The following is a 20448-nucleotide window of genomic DNA, read 5'->3' as shown; positions in this document are numbered from 1 at the left end:
ACACACACACACACACACACACACACACACACACACACACACACACACACACACACACACACACACACACACACACACACACACACACACACACAAACGCGAGAGATGAAACCATACAGGTGCTGAAGGTTACAACAAAACAGGGTTACATAAAGGCAACAGTCTGATTGAATAATTACAAAGTTTATTATTTACAAATGGCCGTTTACTTCATGTTGTGTGGTCACATTGTCCGTTTATAATGCAGCGGTGCAATAAAACACAAGAAATGTATAGAACAGGAAGCTGGATACTAAACATACACATGAACCGTCAACCACTTTACCAGAAATCTTTACCAGAAATCAGCATGCGTCATCCAGATAATACGTATACAAGAATAACTAAGGAGCATTAATACGATTTGGCTCATAAAACAGAGAGAGAGAGAGAGAGAGAGAGAGAGAGAGAGAGAGAGAGAGAGAGAGAGAGAGAGAGAGAGAGAGAGAGAGATAGATAGATAGCAGGGAGAAAACCCATTACAAAAATATTGTATAGAAGTAGAGGTAATAGCGCCCAAAACTGTTTTCACTCAGCGTGCACAGCAGTGAGTAAGGGAGATCAGCGTGTTTTTTGTGTATATCAAAAGCATTGCAAATCTTTCCAAATAGACCCTTTATAGAGCCAGTGTGTATAATAATTACAAGTGTATTACTTCTTTACATGAAGTCTACATGATTTATCTTTGAGCTCAAACTTGTAAAAAGAAACACCTGTATGCTCCTTTAAGTTCAATGCAGGCTTCAGTTTGGTGAGCGGACCAAAGCCTTCAGTCAGGCACACGTGGGCTGAGAGTCAGGATGGACTGCACTGCATCATCATCATCATCATCATCCCCTCCGTCTGTTATGTTTACATCTATCAAAGCTGCAGTCTTCATCCGGTTTCTCTCTCTCTTCTCTCTTAAAACTCAGACTTTGCACTCATTGAGCTCTCATGCGTTCCCTTCAGATCTCCACTTGTGGCTCCTGACATCCCTGCCTTATCTTTACAGAACAGCCTGGTCAGAGTGCCGCGGAACTTCTCTGCCCCAAAGAGGTAGACCAGCGGGTCCAGAGCCCCGTTCAGGCATGTGAGGGAGGAGGTGAGGCGGTTGGCCAAGCTGAGGCCTCTCCTGGTCTGGCAGGAGACGTCAGGGTGGCCGTAGCCCAGGATGAAGGTGGCCCTGCTGACGTGATAGGGCAGGAAGCAGAGCACGTAGATCAGCATGACCAGGCTGATGGTTCTCAGGGCCCGGAGCTTGAGGGCCGGCTCTAACCTGGAGCCATGATGAAGACTGTAGATGATGAGGAAGTAACAGGAGAGAGTGGCCAGGAAGGGAGGGGTGAAGGCCACAGCCAGGGAGATGAGTGCGTTCCTGGAGGCCTTCTCCCTGTACAGCTGCAGACACACCGTCGTGCCGTCCACCTCTGCAGTCTGGTGGGTGACCAGCAGGGGAGCCATGGAGACGGTAACCAGGGCCCACAGAGAGAAGCTGATGATGTGGGCATAACGAGCGCGGCGAACCTTCAGCGACCTCACAGGATGAACCACAGCCAGGTATCGGTCCCCCGCTACACAGGCCAGGAAGTACAGACTGGCGTACATGTTGACGTAGAACAAGAAGCCTGCGACTCTGCACGGGACCTCGCCAAAGGGCCAGTGGCCTCCAGTCAGGTGGTAGGTGGCCCTCAGCGGAAGAATGATCACATAGGACAGATCTGCAACTGCCAGATGTATGAGGAACACATTGGCTGGAGAGGAAGAGCCACGCTGGTGAGAGAAGATCCAGAGGGCCAGGCCGTTACCGTTCATGGCCAGAAGGAAGACCAGGATGTAGAAACCTCCAAACAACATGTTCTCAGCTGTGCTCACGGCCGCACAGCTCTCTACTGTCTGATTGGACATCAGGGGAGGAAGCTCCATAGTTGAAGACTCCATTCTTCTGGCTGAAGAGACAAAAATATGTATTAATTGTATCATAATTCTTCAAGTAACAGGAACTAGAAGCCTTTTTATGTGAGAGGGATTTTTCAGATCCGATCCACAAAGACGCTCTTGTTTTTGGCTGCTTTGATATTTTTGATTACTCCAAAGTTCTACATTTAAAGAGTTTCCTTAAAGAGTGGTGAGTGGTTTCTAGAATGAAGGTGACAATCCAGGGGTGGACACAGTATTCTAATGTATTATTGTTTTCTGATTCATTTCCACAGGATGCCTTCAATATTTTACGCCATCTAATCAAAAATAACGAGCATATTTTCCCAAGCTGGTCTATTTAGTCTGGTCTATTTCTATATCCACTATTTTTAAAGTGAAAAATAAAGAGGTCCTTATAACATGAGAGCTGGTCCTTCTTTTCCTCTCAGGCTGCACTGCGGTGTAACGTTAACACTGTTACCTCACAGCAGCAGAGCTCCATTTGATCTTCATCCCAGTCACCAGGCTTCGGTCCAATTTAAAAAGAGAGCCGACTCACTGAAGCACGGCCGGATTAACACGTTTAGAACAGCACTCATTGTGTCTGGGCCTGTTTGGCTTTGGCAGAGGTATGTATCTTAAAGAGTCCTCTTGTAGTTCCACATAGTATTAGTTAGTATTCAGTCAGCACATCGACCCCCCGGTGACAGGAAACCACACCAGACCAAAACCCCTGTCCTCTCACACACACACACACGCACACGCACACGCACACACACACACACACACACACACACACGTTAGAGAGTGAGAGCGTCTGTCATCCTGCCACTCTCACAAGGTGACAAAAGCAGTCAGTGTCCATGTGAGGTAACTGCTTCACTCTGACTCCTACACACAGGAAGCCGACTCAGGTTATTAATAATATCAGCTGGTTTCTAGACTGACTGATTACCTTCTTGATATCCGATACTTTTGATTATCTCACATCGGTCCATCTGATGATCTAACCAGGATATCAACAGGTGCAAATAATTTCATTTAATTTTAGACCTTCATTTTAGACAAATTCAATATTTAGACATTGTTTACAATCCTGAACTCTTTGACGTTCCCTGTGTCTCTGTACATGAAACACACAGATATCATCCGTGTGTTGCTAAGGTGATAGAGATGAAACAGTGTAAAGAGTGTTTTTACTATTATGGGATATCTAGGAGAATATGTCGCAGATGAATTTGCGGTGTGTGATAGTCAAAGTCTCCTCCCGATCTGATCTCAATCATCTGTCACATAAAAACCCCCTCACACACCCACTTGAGAGATTAAGAGCAACAGGAAAACATATGCAGCCTTTCCCACAGTTGTGTTGCGTTGTTGTAGTCTTGATGCAGACACACCTCATGAATGCTCACCCACTCACCCTCTGCTCCAGCTGCACACGCCTCCTTAAGGAACCCTTATGTCCACATGGTACACTTCAAACTAACAAATCTGGAGTGAACTCTGAAGTTATAAATCAATTAATCTGAGAAGAATGAGCTCCTCTGGACGAAAACAACATAAGAAGATGTGAGGAAGATCCAAGAGCAACATGAAAGCTGTGATGTGCCGAGCTGAGGGGAGTGGCAGGGGAGGCGACCGCTAAAGGCTCAAGATACAGAGAGTGTGATGAGATAACATTGGCAGGGCAGCTTACAGACGGGATCCCTCCATCTAACAGGGGGTGAGCTCTGTTTCACTGCACACTGTCCACAGCAGTTTGGCCCATAAGGAGCCGTCCAGATGGAGCAGCATGGCTCCTTTCACTGTGTTTGCTGCTCTAAATGGAGCTGCGGGGCTCAAAAGGAAGGATTTTTCTCAGAGGGCTTTCTCTCCCTCTCTCTCTCTCTCTCTCCCTCTCTCCCTGTGACTCCCAGCATTCAGGAGCACAAGTCTCCTAAAGAAAAGGTTCCCGTCCCTCCGGGGATAACAAACCGGGAGTGGCACAGTTGAATGAAAAGGCTAAAAAAAACAGCGATCCCTGTGGGTTAATCCGAAAGAGAGACGATCCCAGAATACGCCTTCATCACAGTGAGAGCAGAGCTGTGAGAGCAGAGGGCTGAGGGCTGAGAGCTGGCATCTATGCACCGCTCTTTAGATAGATTAGTCCAACTGTGAGAACTGTGACAAGGAAAGCTGAGTGAAATGTTCAAATTTGAGAAAAAATAAATAAACAAGTAATTCAATGTGAAATGGACGAAATGGATGAAACTGTGCCGTGCCAGTATGAGTCCACCTGTCACTCAAACACATTTACTGTACATTCCCCACAGCACAAAACAGCCACAATACTAGGCAACAGACAAAAAAGAACAAAAAACACAGACTTAAGTGTACTTTTAACTTTTAAAAGTATTTAAAACTCTACATATCCATCTTAAATGAGCTCTATCTCTTTGTGAAACAGCCAGTAAAGACTTACTCACCTATCCAGAGCTCTTCTCCCAGTGCACTACTTGAAGGATGGCTGTCTGGTGAAGGAGCGAGTCGGCTGCAGGCGGTGCAGGAGCAGAGAGTTGTGCAGCAGTTGCATGCGGGGCTAAATGGGCTCTGGGAGTCGGAGCGCTGAGCTGTGTAAGAAGAACTGGAGCCCTGACAAGAAGAATGTTGTCCTATAACGCCCTTTCTCTCCGTCAAGATGTTCTTGGGAATGAGACTGTAGCTCTTTTTGTGTCTCAACAAATTTGATAACAGAAAGAGAGTCTCAATTGGAGTCTTTCGCTTGAACCTTGACCCCACCCTTTCTTCTCCATCCCCTCTCCTCAGAGACCCACTTGTGCGCTCAACAATAGACCAAGTCAGAATAAGTAGCACATTTTAGCAGCGGGGAGAAGAATGGCATGCCTCAGTCGCAATGAGTCGTCGGCTATGACTCCATGGTAACGAGCCCGAGTGGTGTATCAAATTTACCGTGACCCCCCCCCCCTCCCTCTGCCAGCCTCCCGACATTAGATAGAAGATGGACTGTGCTCTTAATTGAGGAGTTTATGACTAAAGTCTCAGAGATGATCTTTTGTGAAGTGTGTGTAGTGGAGTTGTAAAGAGGGCCCCACGCTCAGGGAGAGCTCGGGAAAAACAAGAGCGGGAGGAGGAGGAGCACTGGAGAGACAGAGGCCCTTGTTGGTGTCTTGCCTCCTGGGGGCATCCTGAAATGGAATGCCCAAAATAATCAGTCACATAGCCAGAGGACAGATGTGGACACGACCCACTGGTTGAGCAGGGATAATATTTCCTTCATACACGGAGATCACAGCTGTGTGTCGCACACTTTGGCCCTTTCTGCTCCAGGCGCTCTGAAACATCCATATGCAAATTGTATTCTATTGAATTGAATGAAGCCACTATCTCAGCCAGACTGTGGCCAAGCTTTGACATCGCTGCTCTGTTAATCCACTGCCAACTGCTAATTGGGACGCCCCCCACTTTTGTTAAGCTTCTCCTCTGTGTCTGTTGTGCGTGGCGTAACCCTGAAGCAAAACATTGCCTTGTGTGCAGGCCTCACTCATGAATAGATTATTCTTACTATACCCAAGAAAAACAACTCCAGAGAGGCTGCAAGGTGAAGTCAACAGAAAAACACCGGGGAAATCTTTTATTTGACAGGTTTGGCAGAGAAAAGCTCTCAACAGTAAAAGGCTTCATCACATATTTACTCATTTGAAAGCCATTGTGTCATTTTTAGGCATGCAAAGTGTTTCCTAAAACTACCTTCATCATTTTCTTTGCTTTACTTGACTTAACTTGTGCCTTTTGCTTTTAAATAAAACGTGATAATCTGCAACAAAGTGTTTTTTAAGCAGGGATCTTATAAATTCATCATGCAATGCGATTATAAAAAGTATAGGAGTTAAAGATGATGCAGATCCGTCTCTACAGAAGCTGAATGACAACAGAAAAGCAGAGTAAATAGTGTTTGCTATGAATTCCAGATGTTATTTTCTAGAAGATGATTCTGTGTTCTATGATTTAACCTGTGTGAAAAACAACAACAACTGCACTCTGATCCACTTCTAGTCTCCTTTGCTGCAGCACCACCATGCATACTGAGTGAATTTTTAGGTAAGTTTTCTTTCTTTCTTTCTGTTACAGAAGTTAGTTTAGACATGTGTGTGTGTGATGATTGACAGCTTGTTTGTGTCATCTTATGGTGTTGTGTCATTATTGTGTAGCAGTGCTGTGAGTGTTGTGTTTCCCCTTGGGTTGAATAAAGTGAAATGGATTCCTATCTGTGTGTGTCCATGTGTGTGTGTATACATGACATATTCAGGGTGTTTAATACACAGCTAAAGCTTCATACTTCTTCACCTGAGGCTCAGAAGTCAAAGCGTGTGTTCCTGGTCTGCAGGACCTTCCTCTCTCTGAGGTACATGTTCACATAGGAGGTGATGAGGTCGTCCATCTTGTAACCCTATAAAAAGGAACATCCAGAAAAAATAGAATGATGAAAACAGGATTAAAGGGTTAAACTCTTGCGTATCGTCACTATGAAAAGGAGACATTTCTTACCAGTGAAGTTTCACAGAGGAATTTGCTTCCTTTGACCAAACTGCCGATGGTCATGTGGAAGTAGGTGCTGCCGCTGCACCAGTTAGCGATGCGGTTGAACGGGTGAGTCGCCAGAACATCCTTGATAAAAGACAAGAATTGTTAATGATCATAAATAAAAAAACAGGTTGATGACACTGTTGTTGTTGTTGTTGTGTTGTTGTTCTTTGTCCCACCTTGGTTTTGGGGTGGATGATTGTGAGTCCCTGCTTGCTGACGGCGATGCGCACAATGTCTGGGAACTTTGGTTCGGATGTTTGCTGAAAGAAGAAAGATCAGTGAAGGAGAAAATGTCTTAGCTGCCCGATTGAAACAACAACAGTCTGATTGATAAAACAAAGATATCATTCCCATCTCTTCTACAGCGATCGCCCTCTTCCTCACCTTTACTTCAAAGAAGGCACAGCCAAACGTTGGCCAGCGGCAAACTGCTTTCAGAAACGCCACCTTGGCTTCATCCACACTCATTCCAGCTTGTTTGTTGTACAAAGCAACAATATTCTGGGTACAAACAAAGAAATGAAATGCTCTTAGGATCACATGAAGAGATTATAGTCACATGGAGTTCATTTGCAAGAACAGATAAGAGTTCTTGTGTTTTTATAAGGAATTCTGAGTAAAACTGACTGTTGGTTAACAAAACTGTGCTATTATCTGTTCAAAATCTACAATCTCTAATCTCTAGCAGTGATGAGGAAGACCTTCATACCTTCTTCCACTCATTCTCAGACATGGCCTTGAGCTGGTCACCAGGCACCAGCTCCTTCAGCAGCTTGGGAATCATGACCAGCTGGGTTTTGTCATTGTTGACCTTCACCCTGAAGAGCAGAGCTGCGATGTTGACCATTTCCTCTCTGGTGGACACATGGTAGCCTCTCAGGTACTTAGGCAGCTCCTGGGGGTCAGATCGTATATTCAGACACATTAGTTTGACTCATATGGACACAATCCTGACCTTCAGAAAGGTTTTGGTTTAACGAGTCGCTCAAGAAACAAGAAGTTGGCCAAAGTGACTTTCCTTCCTTCTTCCTCACTGCATGGTTTCATATTGAACCATGTCTTTCTGGCTTTGGTCAATATGAGAGAGGCTTAATTAACCTCTCACATACTCTGTGGTGGCTCAGGAGCTGCTGCGTGGGGCGAACACACACACTGGCTAACCCAATGTTAGAAGATTCACAAAACCGCAAAACAGAAGGATTTAACTACAGAAACAATCTTTTTCTGTTGCTATTATATGAAGAAAGGTCAGTGCTATGTTGCTGTGTAGGCGTAGAGATCTCTAACTTCCATTATGATCCAAAATCATCACAAGAATCCAAGTTCCTAAAGATCACGGAGAGACCAGAGAGCTCCAGTCTTGTTCCAGTGTTTGTACAGTCTAATAGAAATGTGAGGTAGAATTATTTCACACCCTGAGATTCATTATTATGCCTATGGAAATGTTATTGTGTGAGAGCTGCACGATGTAAACGTACCTGAGGGTAGTGGAAGATGAGATCAGCCTCTGTGTCTCTGCCAGGGATCACATTGAACCACAACTTCCGCATGAAGAAGACAAGGTAGGGTATGTTGACAGGCCCACCTGGAGTACACACACACACAGACACACACAAATAAAGGATCTCTTATAGAGCTGGAACAGAAGAGTCCCCAGAGTGACAGCAGGCAGGTTTGGTTTCTTACCTTCTTTAATCCTCTTGGCTCTCTTGGACCAGTCTGTGATTTGTCTCAGACTATCAAAGAAGTAGTCTGTTTCATTCAGACTGAGGACCTGAACAGAGAGTCACAGGTGTTCATCATGAGATGGGAGTGGACACCACAACAACAGTATGAAAACATGACGGACGTGATGAAATGACTCACTTTGTCTTGTGTGTTGACAAAAATGCTGAATCCGTCTGCTGAAGCCAAACAGAGCTTCTTAGTGATGCTCTGGATCAGATCCTTGATCCTCGTGTTGGTTGCCACCTCAAATACCTGAAGGAGGGGAGAGATATAAACTTACAGCAGAGTTTCTTTGAAGGACAGGATGACATACGTAGCAGATTCTTCCTCATACCTCCTGTGTGTCGTTGGGGAAGTGAACTTTGTGGTGGATCTGAGTGCTGTTCTGTTGGATGGCGTCCACCTCCACCTGGTGAGGTGCCAGCTTCCTGGGCTCAATCCTACAATCAGGACAACACAATCACAATGTCTTATTATACTGTTGTTCTATTTAAGCTCGAGTGTGAGAACAGAAAGCACCCTTTAGTCAAATTAGCTGAAATCCTCATGGTTTCCTTTCCCCACCTGCACTCTCGTCTCAGGGGGGAAGTGGCTTGAAGGGGGACTGAAGATATTACATCAGTAAATCTTAGTAATCAGCAAAAAACCATTGGAGTTCCCCTTTATGAACACTTCACCTCGTAGGACCCTGTTGTGTTGCTGACATGTAAGTGAAGTTACCTCAGTGAGCTCTGCAGCCGCTGCAGACAGTCAGAGGCCAGGGTCTCTCTGCGCCGTGTCTCCAGGAAACGTTGCGTGTGTTTCAGAAGAGCCTGGCTGGGAGGGAACAGGCCGCAGCAGAGCCACAGAAGCTGCCAGCCCTGCTCCATGCTGAACCTGAGGCCGGACGGACGGACAAGGCAACAGAGAAAACCTTATGTGAGACGATTTTAATGACTTTTGTAGAAACATATTCAGAGCGACGGTGTACCGGTTGTTATTGCTGGTCATCTGCTTCATGATCTGACAGTAGACCTCGTCCCTGAATGCCTCATTTTGGGTGGCTGGACCAAAGATCTGGTCAGTGAGCTCAATCCGGCTCTGCATCTGTTTGGAGGGGTAATCTCCCATATACTTTAGGATCGGTGCACAAAGGTCAAGGGAGAACAAACAACCTGGGCTTCATGAACTCTGCTAACTACTGCAAATGTAGATGAGATAAGAAAATGCCCGTAAGTGAAGGATATCAATGAAAGATAGACATGCTTTTTGGCTGAGCTCAGAGTTGCCCACTAGCTTGATGAGCAGGGGCTGTCTGATGGGCTCCCTGGAGTTTACCCACAGCTTCTCAGGGGCCGTGTTCCTGGAGATCACCTGACGGCTGACATCCTTAGTGGGCTGCCTAGGATCAAGAAACAAAAAGAGCTCTGCAGTCACTGCTGGTTCAGTCAGCTAGCTGTTGAATCCTCACATGTAAAGAATAAGCAGCATACACAGCACCGTGACATGGTTTGATGTCAGATGTCAGAATGTGGGATGTGTGTATGTGCAGGTACCTGAAATACTGGAGGGAGAATTCTCTCAGATTGGCCAGAGCCATCCTCTCCACAGTGCCTGTGTCCTTCAGGGTGGACTGTATGACGTTCTTCCTCTGGTTAGGTGACAGGTTGAGGAGGCTCTGAAATGAAGACACACACACATGATTTTTAATACTCCACCGAACTGATGCACACTAACTTATGTGAGAAAGAGGCATTGTTGGAAGCTCACATACCAGAACCTGGTTGGTGGGTTTGGTGAGTGTAGGTAGGATGAGGATGGCATCATGGGGGACGGCTCCTGTCTGTCCCGTGCTCTCACTCTGTCCCTTGATCCAGCCGCGCTGCACAGAAAACTCATCATCTTTGATGATGATGATGAGCTCGCCCTTCTTGAAGCTGAGGAATGTGGGGTCATCTATAGAGGAAGACGAGGTAACTCAGTGATTAGTGGAGCGGCACAAACACAATGAAGAAATCAGCTGTAACAAAGCGTCTGCCCCGCTGGTCTGACCTTGCCTGGTGGTTTCCTTCAGTGCCACTGCATACTGGGAGCGCTCAGTCAGCCCACTGAGGAACATGGTGATCAGCTCAGCCATGTGCGCCACACTGGCTCCACTCAGAGAGAAGTCTCCTTTCAGGGTCAGGAGGCTCACTGACTGCCCAGATCCTTTTCCCTCTCTGGATGGAGATCAACACAACATTCAGACATGGCCGACTGAACAACACAACACCGCTATGAGTTATAACGCAGCCCAATAGAGTGGCTGAGCTGTGGCCGTCTCTACCTCACAGTGTTGACTCCAGTGATCTCTGGGAAGGACAGCTCCAGCAGCCGACGCTCTCGCTCATCCAGGAATGTGACCCCAGTCCAGTTTATGGCCACAATGAATTTGCTCTTCGGTAGAGGAGGGCCTAAAAATCACGGGGGTAAATATAAACCCAACGCACACGAATCATTACAGGCAAACAACATGCAGCTGAACAACTCTGCTCCTTATATGACATTACAGCTGGGCCGAAGGATCATGGGAACATATTGGATTGTGCCTTTTATTCAGGGAAATGCATGATCTAGTTATGTAGGTGTATAAACTTTACTAATCTATTGCCATTCCCAGTGTAGAACATGTGGATGTGTTTTGGAGAACATCTCATTTGCTGATAAGCTAAAGCAGAGAAGTTCCTATGTAATTCTTCCCATTATTGTTCTTGCCAAGTGTGAGATAATATGAGCTAAATGTGTGTGAGTTCTTGTAATCTGTAGGTGACAGGGTTTATACACAGCTGCTCACCTGAAAGCTTCACAACCTCAAAGAACCTGGAGAAGAACATGGGCCACTTCTGTCGGGCGTAGTCGACCGTCTCTGCCTTCAGATCCCCGGCCTTTTGCCTCGAGCCCAGATATGAACCCTTGTATGGAGTAAAAGAACACAGAGCCATTAAATATAATCAAAGCCTTATCACAGAAGATTTATTCCTTAAAGCGTTTGAATGACTGGATTCTGTCCTCCTCTGATGGAGCACAGGACCGACCTGAGCATGAGCCGTGCTGACCATCTGGACCCATTTGTTCTCTGACATGGCCTCCAGCAGAGACGTGTTGATGCACTCCTGTACAACTTCCTTCACGTTCTCTGAGCTGCTGTCTGAGCCGTGCTGGATGTATAAATGTTTAGCAGCGAGATCAACAAGATAATCCTCCTGTCATTAACACAAAAGGGGAAGAATATTACAGCTTTGTTTTATGTATGACTATAATTAGGATGCTCTTCTCGGTCACGCTGTGTGAATGTAAGCTCACCTTCTCACTCTGGTATTCTCCTAACTTCAGCCCTTGGATGACCTGTTTGTAGATGAGGTCTGTGCTGACTCTGTCCTCTTCACAGTCATGCCAGGGGGTGAAGATCTCCTTACGGAAGAAGAGGCGCCAAGGAGCGTGTTGCTCCTGCCCCCCTTTCCTCTTCACTTCCTGCTCACACTGGGAGATGGCGTCCATCACGTGGTCCCGCCCACTCCCCAGAGCCCACACCTTCAGGAGACACACACACCTTTGATCAAGTTGTGCTCAAGTGACCTTTGGTGGTGACTTTGTACTGCTTATTGTAAATATCTTGTACACAAAGCTGATGTTGTAGTTTGTCACCTTTTCATACAGAGCCACATAGAGAGTAAAGCCAAAGGAGTCTTTCAGTTTGACTTTGTTTGAAAGAATTTGGCTGATTTCCTTGGAGGTGGAGGCCGAGTCAACATGTAGGTTAATGGTGCGTCCGTCCATCAGAGACACGGACACAGTCATGGGCTTTTTGGTCTTGGTTGCCTGTCACAGCAAACAAAGCAGAGTGTTTTGATTGAATTGTAATCACAAGGACTCCAGATATGAATCCAGTCCGTGCAGGAGCGTGTGTGTGTGTACCTGGAGCTCCAGCCAGCTCGGAGGCTCACCGCGCACTCCGTTCATCACAGTCCGCCGCAGCCTTTCAGCACAGTAGGAAGCATAGCCTCCTGGAGCAAAACGGATGAAACTCTGCAGGTACTGCCAAGACGAGGGAAGAAGTGATGAGCTAAATACTTAAACATGCTGCACAGTCTTACCCAGGATGCAAATACTACACTTACTCTACTCAAGTGCTCTGTTGGAGGGAAAATACCCAGACAGAGGGACAACAGGATCCAGCCACGGAAGAAGCTGTTGCGGTTGGTGTTCTCCTGAAGCTGCTTGCATATCTGACAGTAAATCTCATCTCTGGAGAAAGAACAGACAAAAATGTTTACAAACAATCAAGAGAGAGAGAAGTTTGGAGAAAGGAGAGAACTTCCAAATCAGGATTCTCTAACCTGAGGTCTGGTCTGACGATAGCATATCCAACAATGATGTGGATCTTCTCCAGGGACGTGAGCGGGCGGTCCAGGGTGGGTCCCTCTCCGATCATTACATCGTCCTCCTCACTGACCGTCTGCATGGTCAAAGGCTTGATCACTTCAGTCTGATCATCTGACTGTGGACAAATGAATAAACATCCCATCAGAGAGTTAGAGGTAGAAAAGAGGGCAGAAAGCAGCAGACGGCTGTGATGGGCTGTAATAAGGTGACACTTCACCTCCTCCATGATGATAGAAGGTTTCCTGAAGCTTGAAGAGGGTTTGGCGATTCCATTTTCCTGAATGCCGGGTGTCTTTTTATTTCTGGACAGCAGATCGGTGAAGGTGGATCCCTTCCTGGTCCTGGGAGCCCCCTCTGGTACCGTGTAGATCTTCTGCTTCTGAGCCGCGTCAGTAGGCACAGCAGAAGCTTTCCTTGTTCTTGTTAGCAGGTCTGTGAACATGGAACCCTTTCTGCCCTGTGGTGCCACCTCAGGAACCGGCTCTTTCTTACTCCTCAGCACCCTCTAAGACCAGAAACAAGACACCTCAGTCTACACCAAACAATTGTTCATCTTCAGAACCAAATTCTCAAAAAAGTGAAATATTCCCGGAGCCATTTATGAAGTCAGAGAATGTTTACCTGATCCAGGCCCACCATGTGGCTGAGACGTCTGTCGTTTCTGGAGACGAGGTCCTGTGGAAGAAATGGAGCCTCCTTGGGGGTTCCCTGGACGTTGACCTGCTTCTTGGGCTCATGGAGATCTCCCATGAACCTCAGAATGATCCACCACACCGTCAGTGAGGCCTGGGGACAGATACACAACACATCTCATGACATCACAGGAGCAGAAGACTAGAATCAAAGACAAGATGAAGAGAGACTCACCAGGACGTCTCCTTCGTCCTCGTGGTAGAGGAGCGGCTGTCTGAGCCTCTGGCGGATGTAGGTGGGCGTGGCTGCGCCTTGGAAGTACATGGAGGCAAATTTGGAGAAGGAGTACTCATCCAGATCATCATAATCTGGAGGAAGATGTTCCTCGATCAGCACGTCGTCTATGTCGATCTCCTCAATAACTGTCCTCTGAAAATGATGGAAATAGACATGAAGCTGTGACTGAGTGAAATGTCTTAAAGGTTCTTTATGTTTGATGCAATATTCATATTCCTTTAGTGTGTGTTAAGGAATATGCAACACCTTTGGTTCCCATACCTCCCACCCTACAGGTGCTTGTCCTTCCTGTCCTCCAACCGCCGGAGGGAGGAAGTCAAAGAGGTTGTCCACTTCCTGGTCTGTTATAGTGCTGGTCACAGCTTGAGTCTCCGCCTCTCTCTTCTGCCTCAGCACTTCCTCCAAACGTCTCTGCCTCTCCAATATGGCCAGCTGCTCTTCTTGCTTTTCTTTAGCAGAGATGTACATCTGAACAAAACACACACGGTTAATTTCTTTTTCCATCTTGCCAATGTTCAGCACATACTCCCTACAATGTTACAAGCCAAAACAGTTTTGAATAATCTTTGTTTTGGAAGCAGATCTCACATCTCTCTTCTTCTTCTTGAGAGCTCTCCTCGCCAGCGCTCCCCTGGTGTGAGCTTGCAGGAGGATGACAGCGTTTCTCTTCCTCATCCATTCCTTCCTGGCTAACAGACCTCTGGCTCGGGCCTGCAGCACCACGGCCGCCTCCCTCTTCTTCTTGTACTGGTGCTGGAGTTGGCGGGAGCGAACCTGTGCTTGCAGCCTGGCAAAGCCCAGTTGGACCTAGAGTTGTTCCATAATGATGTTGTTATTGTAAGTGAGGCCTTTATACTCGCAGCTGTTGATGAATACGTTCAGTGACTCACTGTTTTGTAGAGCTTTCTGCCTTTATAACCTCTCCAGTGTTTCTGAATAACAAGAGCAGCTGCCTTCTTCCTCAGGAACTGTCTCCTGCAGGAAAATTAAAGAAAAATGTTTAAACCCTAACCCAGAGAGAGAAAGAGAGAGCAAATCAAAGCAATCAGTGCAGCTTTGAACAAACTTATGTGGACCTTTCTGGATACTCTTGTCTGGATACAAACTGAAAGTGTAAAATGCTACATAATGACTTCCACCTCCATACCTGAATTTGTAGCCTCTCAGGACTCTCTGGATCAGGAGTGCTTTGGTATTTAGTTCTTTCATTCTCTCCAGCTCCAGCATTGTGTCATGGAAGTCCTGCCAGTAAACCAGAGCAAGTATGTTCACCAGTTTATGGACAAAAGCCCAGGAAATTCTATCAATCACCACCAGAATGAGTCATTAAAAAAAAAGCAAGGCAGCACCTTTAGAAATATCTTCGTCTTCCCAGTCTTCCAGTCGCCTTTTCCCTTAAGCACACTTTCACAAATGCTTTCACTGCATTTCTCGTTACTTTCCTGAAAAAAACAAAACAATATCACAACACAGAAAAGGTGTGGAAAGGTGTGAGGATTCCAAGATTCACATTCAGATCAGTGTTTGAATTCCTCACTCACTGTTTTGGGATCACAGAGGGAAGTTTTCAGGAGGACACGGTAGCGATTAAGAAACTCATCAAACGTGTAGCGGATGGGATATCCAGCTTTCCTGATATTGATGGTCTCCATCATTCCAGAGTATCGGAGCTGCCGCACGCACAGATCTCTGTCAAACAGCTGGGAAACAAAAGAGGGAATTCTGATTGAATCACAAACGTTTGATGCAGTTTTGAGATGATTTTGTTGGCTGGTTGTGAGTGATTCTGCTCACCATGGGCTTCTTGAATTCATTGGGTTTAATGCAGCGTATGAAATAGGGCTGGCAAACAGTCAGCGTCTTCATCAGGGAGTCCAGAGACTGACGGAACTGGCCGGTCAACGTTGGCACAAGCTTCTTTGTATCCGCCATTTGCTGTCAGATAGAAAGATGGGAAATTGCTAAAGCAGTTCTATAATTAGATACTTTTATGCGTTTAATGCTGAATGAAGAGAAGGACGCTCAGGTCTCACTGACCCTGAGGGAGTTCTTTGGTGTGTTGATGATCATTTTAGGGTTGACGCTGATCTTGGCCGTACTGGAGGTCAGCTCGTTATGGAAGGCGAGTTTTAAGAGCTTGTTAGTCGACGTCTGCACCAGCTGGATCAGGTCTGTGCTGAGGGCATCGCGGTTTTTCTCAAGGAAACCTCAAGAGAAGAGACACAAGCATTAAAAACAGGGAAAAACTCCCGAGACGTCTACAAATAATGGCCCTGATGATAACTGTTGTTGTTGTCGCGCCACCACCTGGTTGATTTATGTTACGACCAGTACCCAACATGAATGGGTTCTTTCCTGGATGGTAACAACAGTCAGTCAGTCAGTCAGTTGTACCTTGTGAATCATAGTTGACCACACCAGCAAAATGTTGGACCCCAAACTGTGTCTCATAGTTGTTCTTTGGGGGAAAATAGATCTTGCTCTTCTCGTGGTATTGATTCAGTTTCTGCAGCATGGTGGTGTCTGTGCCCTAGAAATGAACAGCCCAAGTGTTAAATCTCCGCTCGCTTTGTTACAGTAGAGTTTTATATGGCACAAAGAGGACAGTGACCTTGGGGAATCTGCTTTCCTCATCGATAAGGGCCAGCATGTTCATGGGTTTGCTGGCCAGCACGTCCAGGGTGTGCTGGTTATCTACGTAGTCAATGTGCTTCCAGACAATCCCTTCGCGAGTGTACTCCTCCTGCTCTAACTTGAAAACATGCCGGACAAAGAACTGTTGCAACTGCTCGTTGGCATAGTTGATGCAAAGCTGCTCAAAGCTGTAACAGAGAAACAAGGATGGATTTAAGTCCAATGTGTAAAAATGTGAATATTCTCTCTAAAGTCCTGAGAGCCGACCTGTTTTTGGTGAAGTTTTCAAAGCCAAAGATGTCAAGCAAGCCGATTGACTGTCGGACGTCTTTGGAGTCCTCAGCAGGGGGTTTGTAAATGGCCGCGTTGATTTTGCCCACCACCCAAATGAAAAGTCTTCCATAAATCGCCTTAATATGAAACATAGATCATAACACACTCGTTACACAAGGTGCCACACACCGTGTCAACACACAAGCTGACACACACAATCCCACGAGGTGGTTGTAAAGCTGCAGACTGCAAACACAAATCACATGTGGTTACTTTGACAAAGGCGTCCCTGCCGTCCACAGCCTGGGCCGAGGTGAGCGGTTTGGTCAGATTCTCCCTGGCGGTCATGAAAGTGCGTTGCGTCAGATTCTGCTCCAGCGCTTTGGAATCCACCTGAGACCATCAGACAAACACTCACAGCATCTCCACTTAACTTAGCTCCACTCATATTTACTCTAGATAAAAGTGTTCACATACCTCCAGAAGCTCACTGGTCATTTTGAAAGAAGAGGAGTTGACGATGTCGCAGGCCTCCATGTTTTTCACGATGGTGGCTGAAATTATGCAAGAACAATCATTTTTAGGGGCAAGCATGCAAGACAAATGGACGGCAGATAGGATGGAGGAGGTCAAAGGCCCTGTGATTGTACTTCATTTTAGTGAATGGTGTATTATCGTTACCGTTGAAGTCCACGTTGCCTAGGTGAAGGAGGGCAGCCAGCAGTTTGGAGATTTCCCAGGCGTCGTTGTCTGTGAACATCAGGATCTTCAAAGCTGAGCGGAAGTGAGCGTATTCCCCCACGTCGTCCCTTCCCTCGCAGCTTGTGGTGTTACCCTGGAGATACGACCACATGCTCTGAGCTTAAATCTCAAGGTTTATCAAGCAAGGCAGCTTTATGTTCAGTGCCATCATATCTCAGTACCATGGTCAGATAGTTGTACTGAGAAGCGTTCCCCAGGGAGAGAATCTTCTTCTGCTCCGCTGACATGCCCATCAGCATGTAGTAAAAGATGTGGTAGTTCCTTTCTCCAGGTGCCTGTGAAAGGAAACCCACATTATTTACTACATAGAAATATGACCTCTTCCTCAGAGATATTCCCAGCTCATCCATTTTCCCTCACCTGGCGACAAACCCTGGACTTCTCCAGCAGGTACTGCTCCACCTGGGCCCCTTCGATAGCTCCGCCCTTGGTGAAGTTGATGTCGATGTACTTCCCAAAACGACTGGAGTTATCGTTACGAATGGTTTTGGCGTTACCAAAGGCTAAGAGTTCCACAAAGGAATATTAATAAAAGAAATCAAGACACTTTGAAGATGGAGAATTATGAATACTTTTGTTGTAATCCTCTTACCCTCTAGGATAGGGTTGGCCTCTAGAATCTGCTGTTCTATCCAGGAGTGCTGCCCGCTCACTGCAGCCAGGAACTGCAGCATGAGTTTGGTGCTCTCAGTTTTTCCTGCTCCAGACTCTCCACTGAAGGGGTTAACAGAGAAATAAGCATGTTTGACTCAAGAATTCAGCATTCAGACTCTGCAGAATCCTTTCATGGCAGGATGAAAAGTATCTAAAGGTGCTTTTGGATCGTCAGCAGGACCTGATGACGCAGCACTGGTTCTTTTGGTGGCGCCGCATGTTGAAGAAGCAGCTGTCTGCGATGGCAAACACGTGAGGGGGGAGTTCACCCAGCCGGCGGTCTGTGTACATGTGCACTTGCTCTGTAGTGTAGATGGGCAGCAGCTGGTAAGGGTTGACCGCCACCAGAATGGAGCCTGTGTACGTCTGCGTACAGAGAGAGATGTTTTCTGTCACACAGCCGCAGTGTGTATGTTCACCGCAAACAAGCACAGCGTTGAGCACGAGGTCGCTGTTTACTCCTCTGACCACTGTTTGTTCAGATTGATTAGAAGTTTCACAGATGATCGTGAAAACTCTGCCAGTGTAGTAAAAGGCAGCAGAAATAAAGAGAATATCAGTGTTTGCCCACAGCGTCAATGTTTTGTATTATAAATAGCCCTGATTGATAAATGAAGACACAGTGGAGCGCTCTGATGCCGCCATAGAAACATTGGAACATTCTCTTTCCACAGAGGCTCATTCGTCTCTATGGAGACAAACAACTCTGTGATAAACAAAAGGGCAAAGTCTGACACAGAGAGGCGGGCGACAGGAGAGGAGGACACAGACGAGTAAGGAGTTATGGACATCATAAAAGCAAGTGGATCTGCTCGGAGGGGAAACAGGAACCTACATAGATGATTCCCTCTTTGTGCCGCACCAGGAGGTTCCTGAGGAGCCCGGCCTCATGGAGGTCCCCCAGCCTGATCATGTCATCCACACCCTTAACAGAGGTGGGGTGCATGGGTCGGATGGCATCCTGACTCTTCTTGTTGATCTTGTGCTCCTGTATGTCACATGAACTTGAAGTCAGCCACAGATTTCTCCAGGAGCAGCGACAAGAAAGAAAATGTCTTTCCTTCATGTTTTTGTTACCTTTCCTTCATCGTCTATCAGCTGTAGTTGTCCAGCGTCTGTCAGATGGACCTCCGCCCCGACCGGCACCCCCTTACCGGAGTCCACCCAGACAAAATCCCCCTGGTTTAGGACAGAGAGACGCAATATAATGAGCCAAAGTGAGCAGCGGGAGCACTCAGATGACATGCAGCCATGTTTGATCCTTACCTTACTTAGATGCAGCATTGTGGAAACCAGTCTGTCAAATAAATAACAAGTCACATCACATCCACACACTGGTTGCAGATTCAGAGCACTTCAAAGAACTGTAAGAGCTTGAAGGACATTTTGCCCTTTAATAAATGGTTCAAAGTAAAAGCATAATTAAAATGAAACTATTACACACAACTGACTATTGTTCAGTCCTCTGCTGATGTGAGGCAATCAAACTACAAACCGGAAACGGTAACATTTATACCTTCAACCATGTTTCTACAAAGTACTATTTAAGGTATTATTGTACATTCAGCCCTTATTACAGAAACGTGAATACATATATTCATTTTTTACCTTCAATTTGTGTCTTCACAAACACCATCAGTATTCAGTATCTCCTTGAAAACAGCATGAATACAGAATGTCATGGAAACCAAGACCCTGGTCTGTGGTGAGTCCAGTCTTACCTGGGAATACTGGTTTCTGGTGATCGGCACCAGCTGCCTTGGGATCTTTACCTTGAATGAGAGTGAAGCAGGAAGCAGGGAGTTTTCCCAGATCAGCTCACATTTATGACACTTTGACTTTGCCCCAGGAAGGTGGACACACAGAGTGGCACTCTGACCAGAGAGATCTGGAGTCATCACACTGTCCAGAGGATCAATGATAACATGATCACACCACAGGTTTAGGTTTAATATGATCAGCTGTGTCAAATAAAAACAAATATTTATGCAGGTTTACCTTTACCTTATTGGTGTTGTTGATTTCATAGTGGTGTGTGATTTGTGATGGCCTACAAAGGAGCTGCTATCTATACTGCTCAGACAAAGGTCACATTTTTTTTTAAATATTTCCGACTCTAGAAATAAAGGTAAACATGGATCATCTGATATTCTCAGGACGGTTCTCCTCCAAAATAGATCATAGCCTGCTTCAGAGAGCTCATGTGATTATTTGTCTCATTTGTTTGCCTTTGTGTATCTCAGTTAATTCCAGATCGCGTAAACATAGATATGGAATATGGTTTAATAATGATGTTAAGAGGCTGTACAAACCAGCTGTTTACATTGTTTATCTTAGAAATACTGAACCAAAGTGCCAACCTGAAACAGCTCACGTCCCCTGGGGACAGAAAGTGTGTGGCAGAAACAGATAACATAAGGAGTTATGAACTCACTTTAACAGCTTCCAGGTCCTGGTGTCAAACGCTGCCAGGAATCTCTCCCGTGCCCTGAAGTCATTATATTGTAAAGAGCAGACAGGAGTCTCACAGCAGATAAGGCA

At 46.1% G+C, this 20448-nt stretch overlaps 2 protein-coding genes across 3 annotated transcripts; both read right to left on the bottom strand.

Annotated features, from left to right (window-relative positions):
• Positions 1–205: 205 nt before the first annotated feature.
• Positions 206–3527, bottom strand: gpr17 (G protein-coupled receptor 17). The gene is made up of 2 exons (XM_076153354.1): positions 3362–3527; positions 206–1967 (listed from the first exon to the last, which is right to left on the bottom strand). The coding sequence occupies exon 2, from the start codon at positions 1957–1959 to the stop codon at positions 943–945; it is 1017 nt and encodes a 338-aa protein (XP_076009469.1). The 5' UTR covers positions 1960–1967; positions 3362–3527; the 3' UTR covers positions 206–942.
• A 2021-nt stretch (positions 3528–5548) lies between these two features.
• myo7ba (myosin VIIBa) lies at positions 5549–20013 on the bottom strand. Of its 2 annotated transcripts, XM_076153475.1 has the most exons (48): positions 19912–20013; positions 19174–19809; positions 18985–19086; positions 18743–18895; positions 18089–18273; positions 17846–17967; positions 17614–17756; positions 17415–17528; positions 17173–17326; positions 16969–17045; positions 16765–16884; positions 16486–16628; positions 16196–16406; positions 15979–16114; positions 15622–15791; positions 15379–15519; positions 15126–15284; positions 14934–15026; positions 14732–14826; positions 14475–14559; positions 14173–14391; positions 13846–14052; positions 13522–13716; positions 13276–13440; positions 12872–13159; positions 12609–12769; positions 12390–12516; positions 12187–12306; positions 11917–12090; positions 11575–11802; positions 11307–11474; positions 11066–11183; positions 10559–10685; positions 10285–10451; positions 10007–10188; positions 9789–9910; positions 9480–9634; positions 9224–9377; positions 8974–9129; positions 8588–8693; positions 8392–8505; positions 8212–8299; positions 8004–8110; positions 7235–7420; positions 6910–7026; positions 6702–6785; positions 6487–6606; positions 5549–6388 (listed from the first exon to the last, which is right to left on the bottom strand). In XM_076153475.1, exons 2-48 carry the CDS (start codon positions 19189–19191, stop codon positions 6293–6295), a joined length of 6672 nt encoding a protein of 2223 aa, XP_076009590.1. In that variant the 5' UTR covers positions 19192–19809; positions 19912–20013; the 3' UTR covers positions 5549–6292. The 2 variants fall into 2 exon arrangements, with proteins under 2 accessions (XP_076009590.1, XP_076009589.1); XM_076153474.1 differs by lacking the exons at positions 5549–6388; positions 6487–6606; positions 6702–6785; ... (5 more) ...; positions 8588–8693; positions 8974–9129 and having other exon boundaries at positions 9334–9634; positions 19174–19204; positions 19629–19809.
• Positions 20014–20448: the final 435 nt, after the last annotated feature.

The sequence above is a fragment of the Genypterus blacodes genome, unplaced genomic scaffold (genome assembly GCF_046128005.1).
Source record: "Genypterus blacodes isolate CSIRO-AG114 ecotype Tasmania unplaced genomic scaffold, CSIRO-AGI_Gbla_v1 ptg000058l_1, whole genome shotgun sequence".
Classification (NCBI taxonomy): Eukaryota; Metazoa; Chordata; class Actinopteri; order Ophidiiformes; family Ophidiidae; genus Genypterus; species Genypterus blacodes.
The sequence above is the reverse complement of the archived record's forward strand: the minus strand, read 5'-3'. Positions and strand labels throughout refer to the sequence as shown.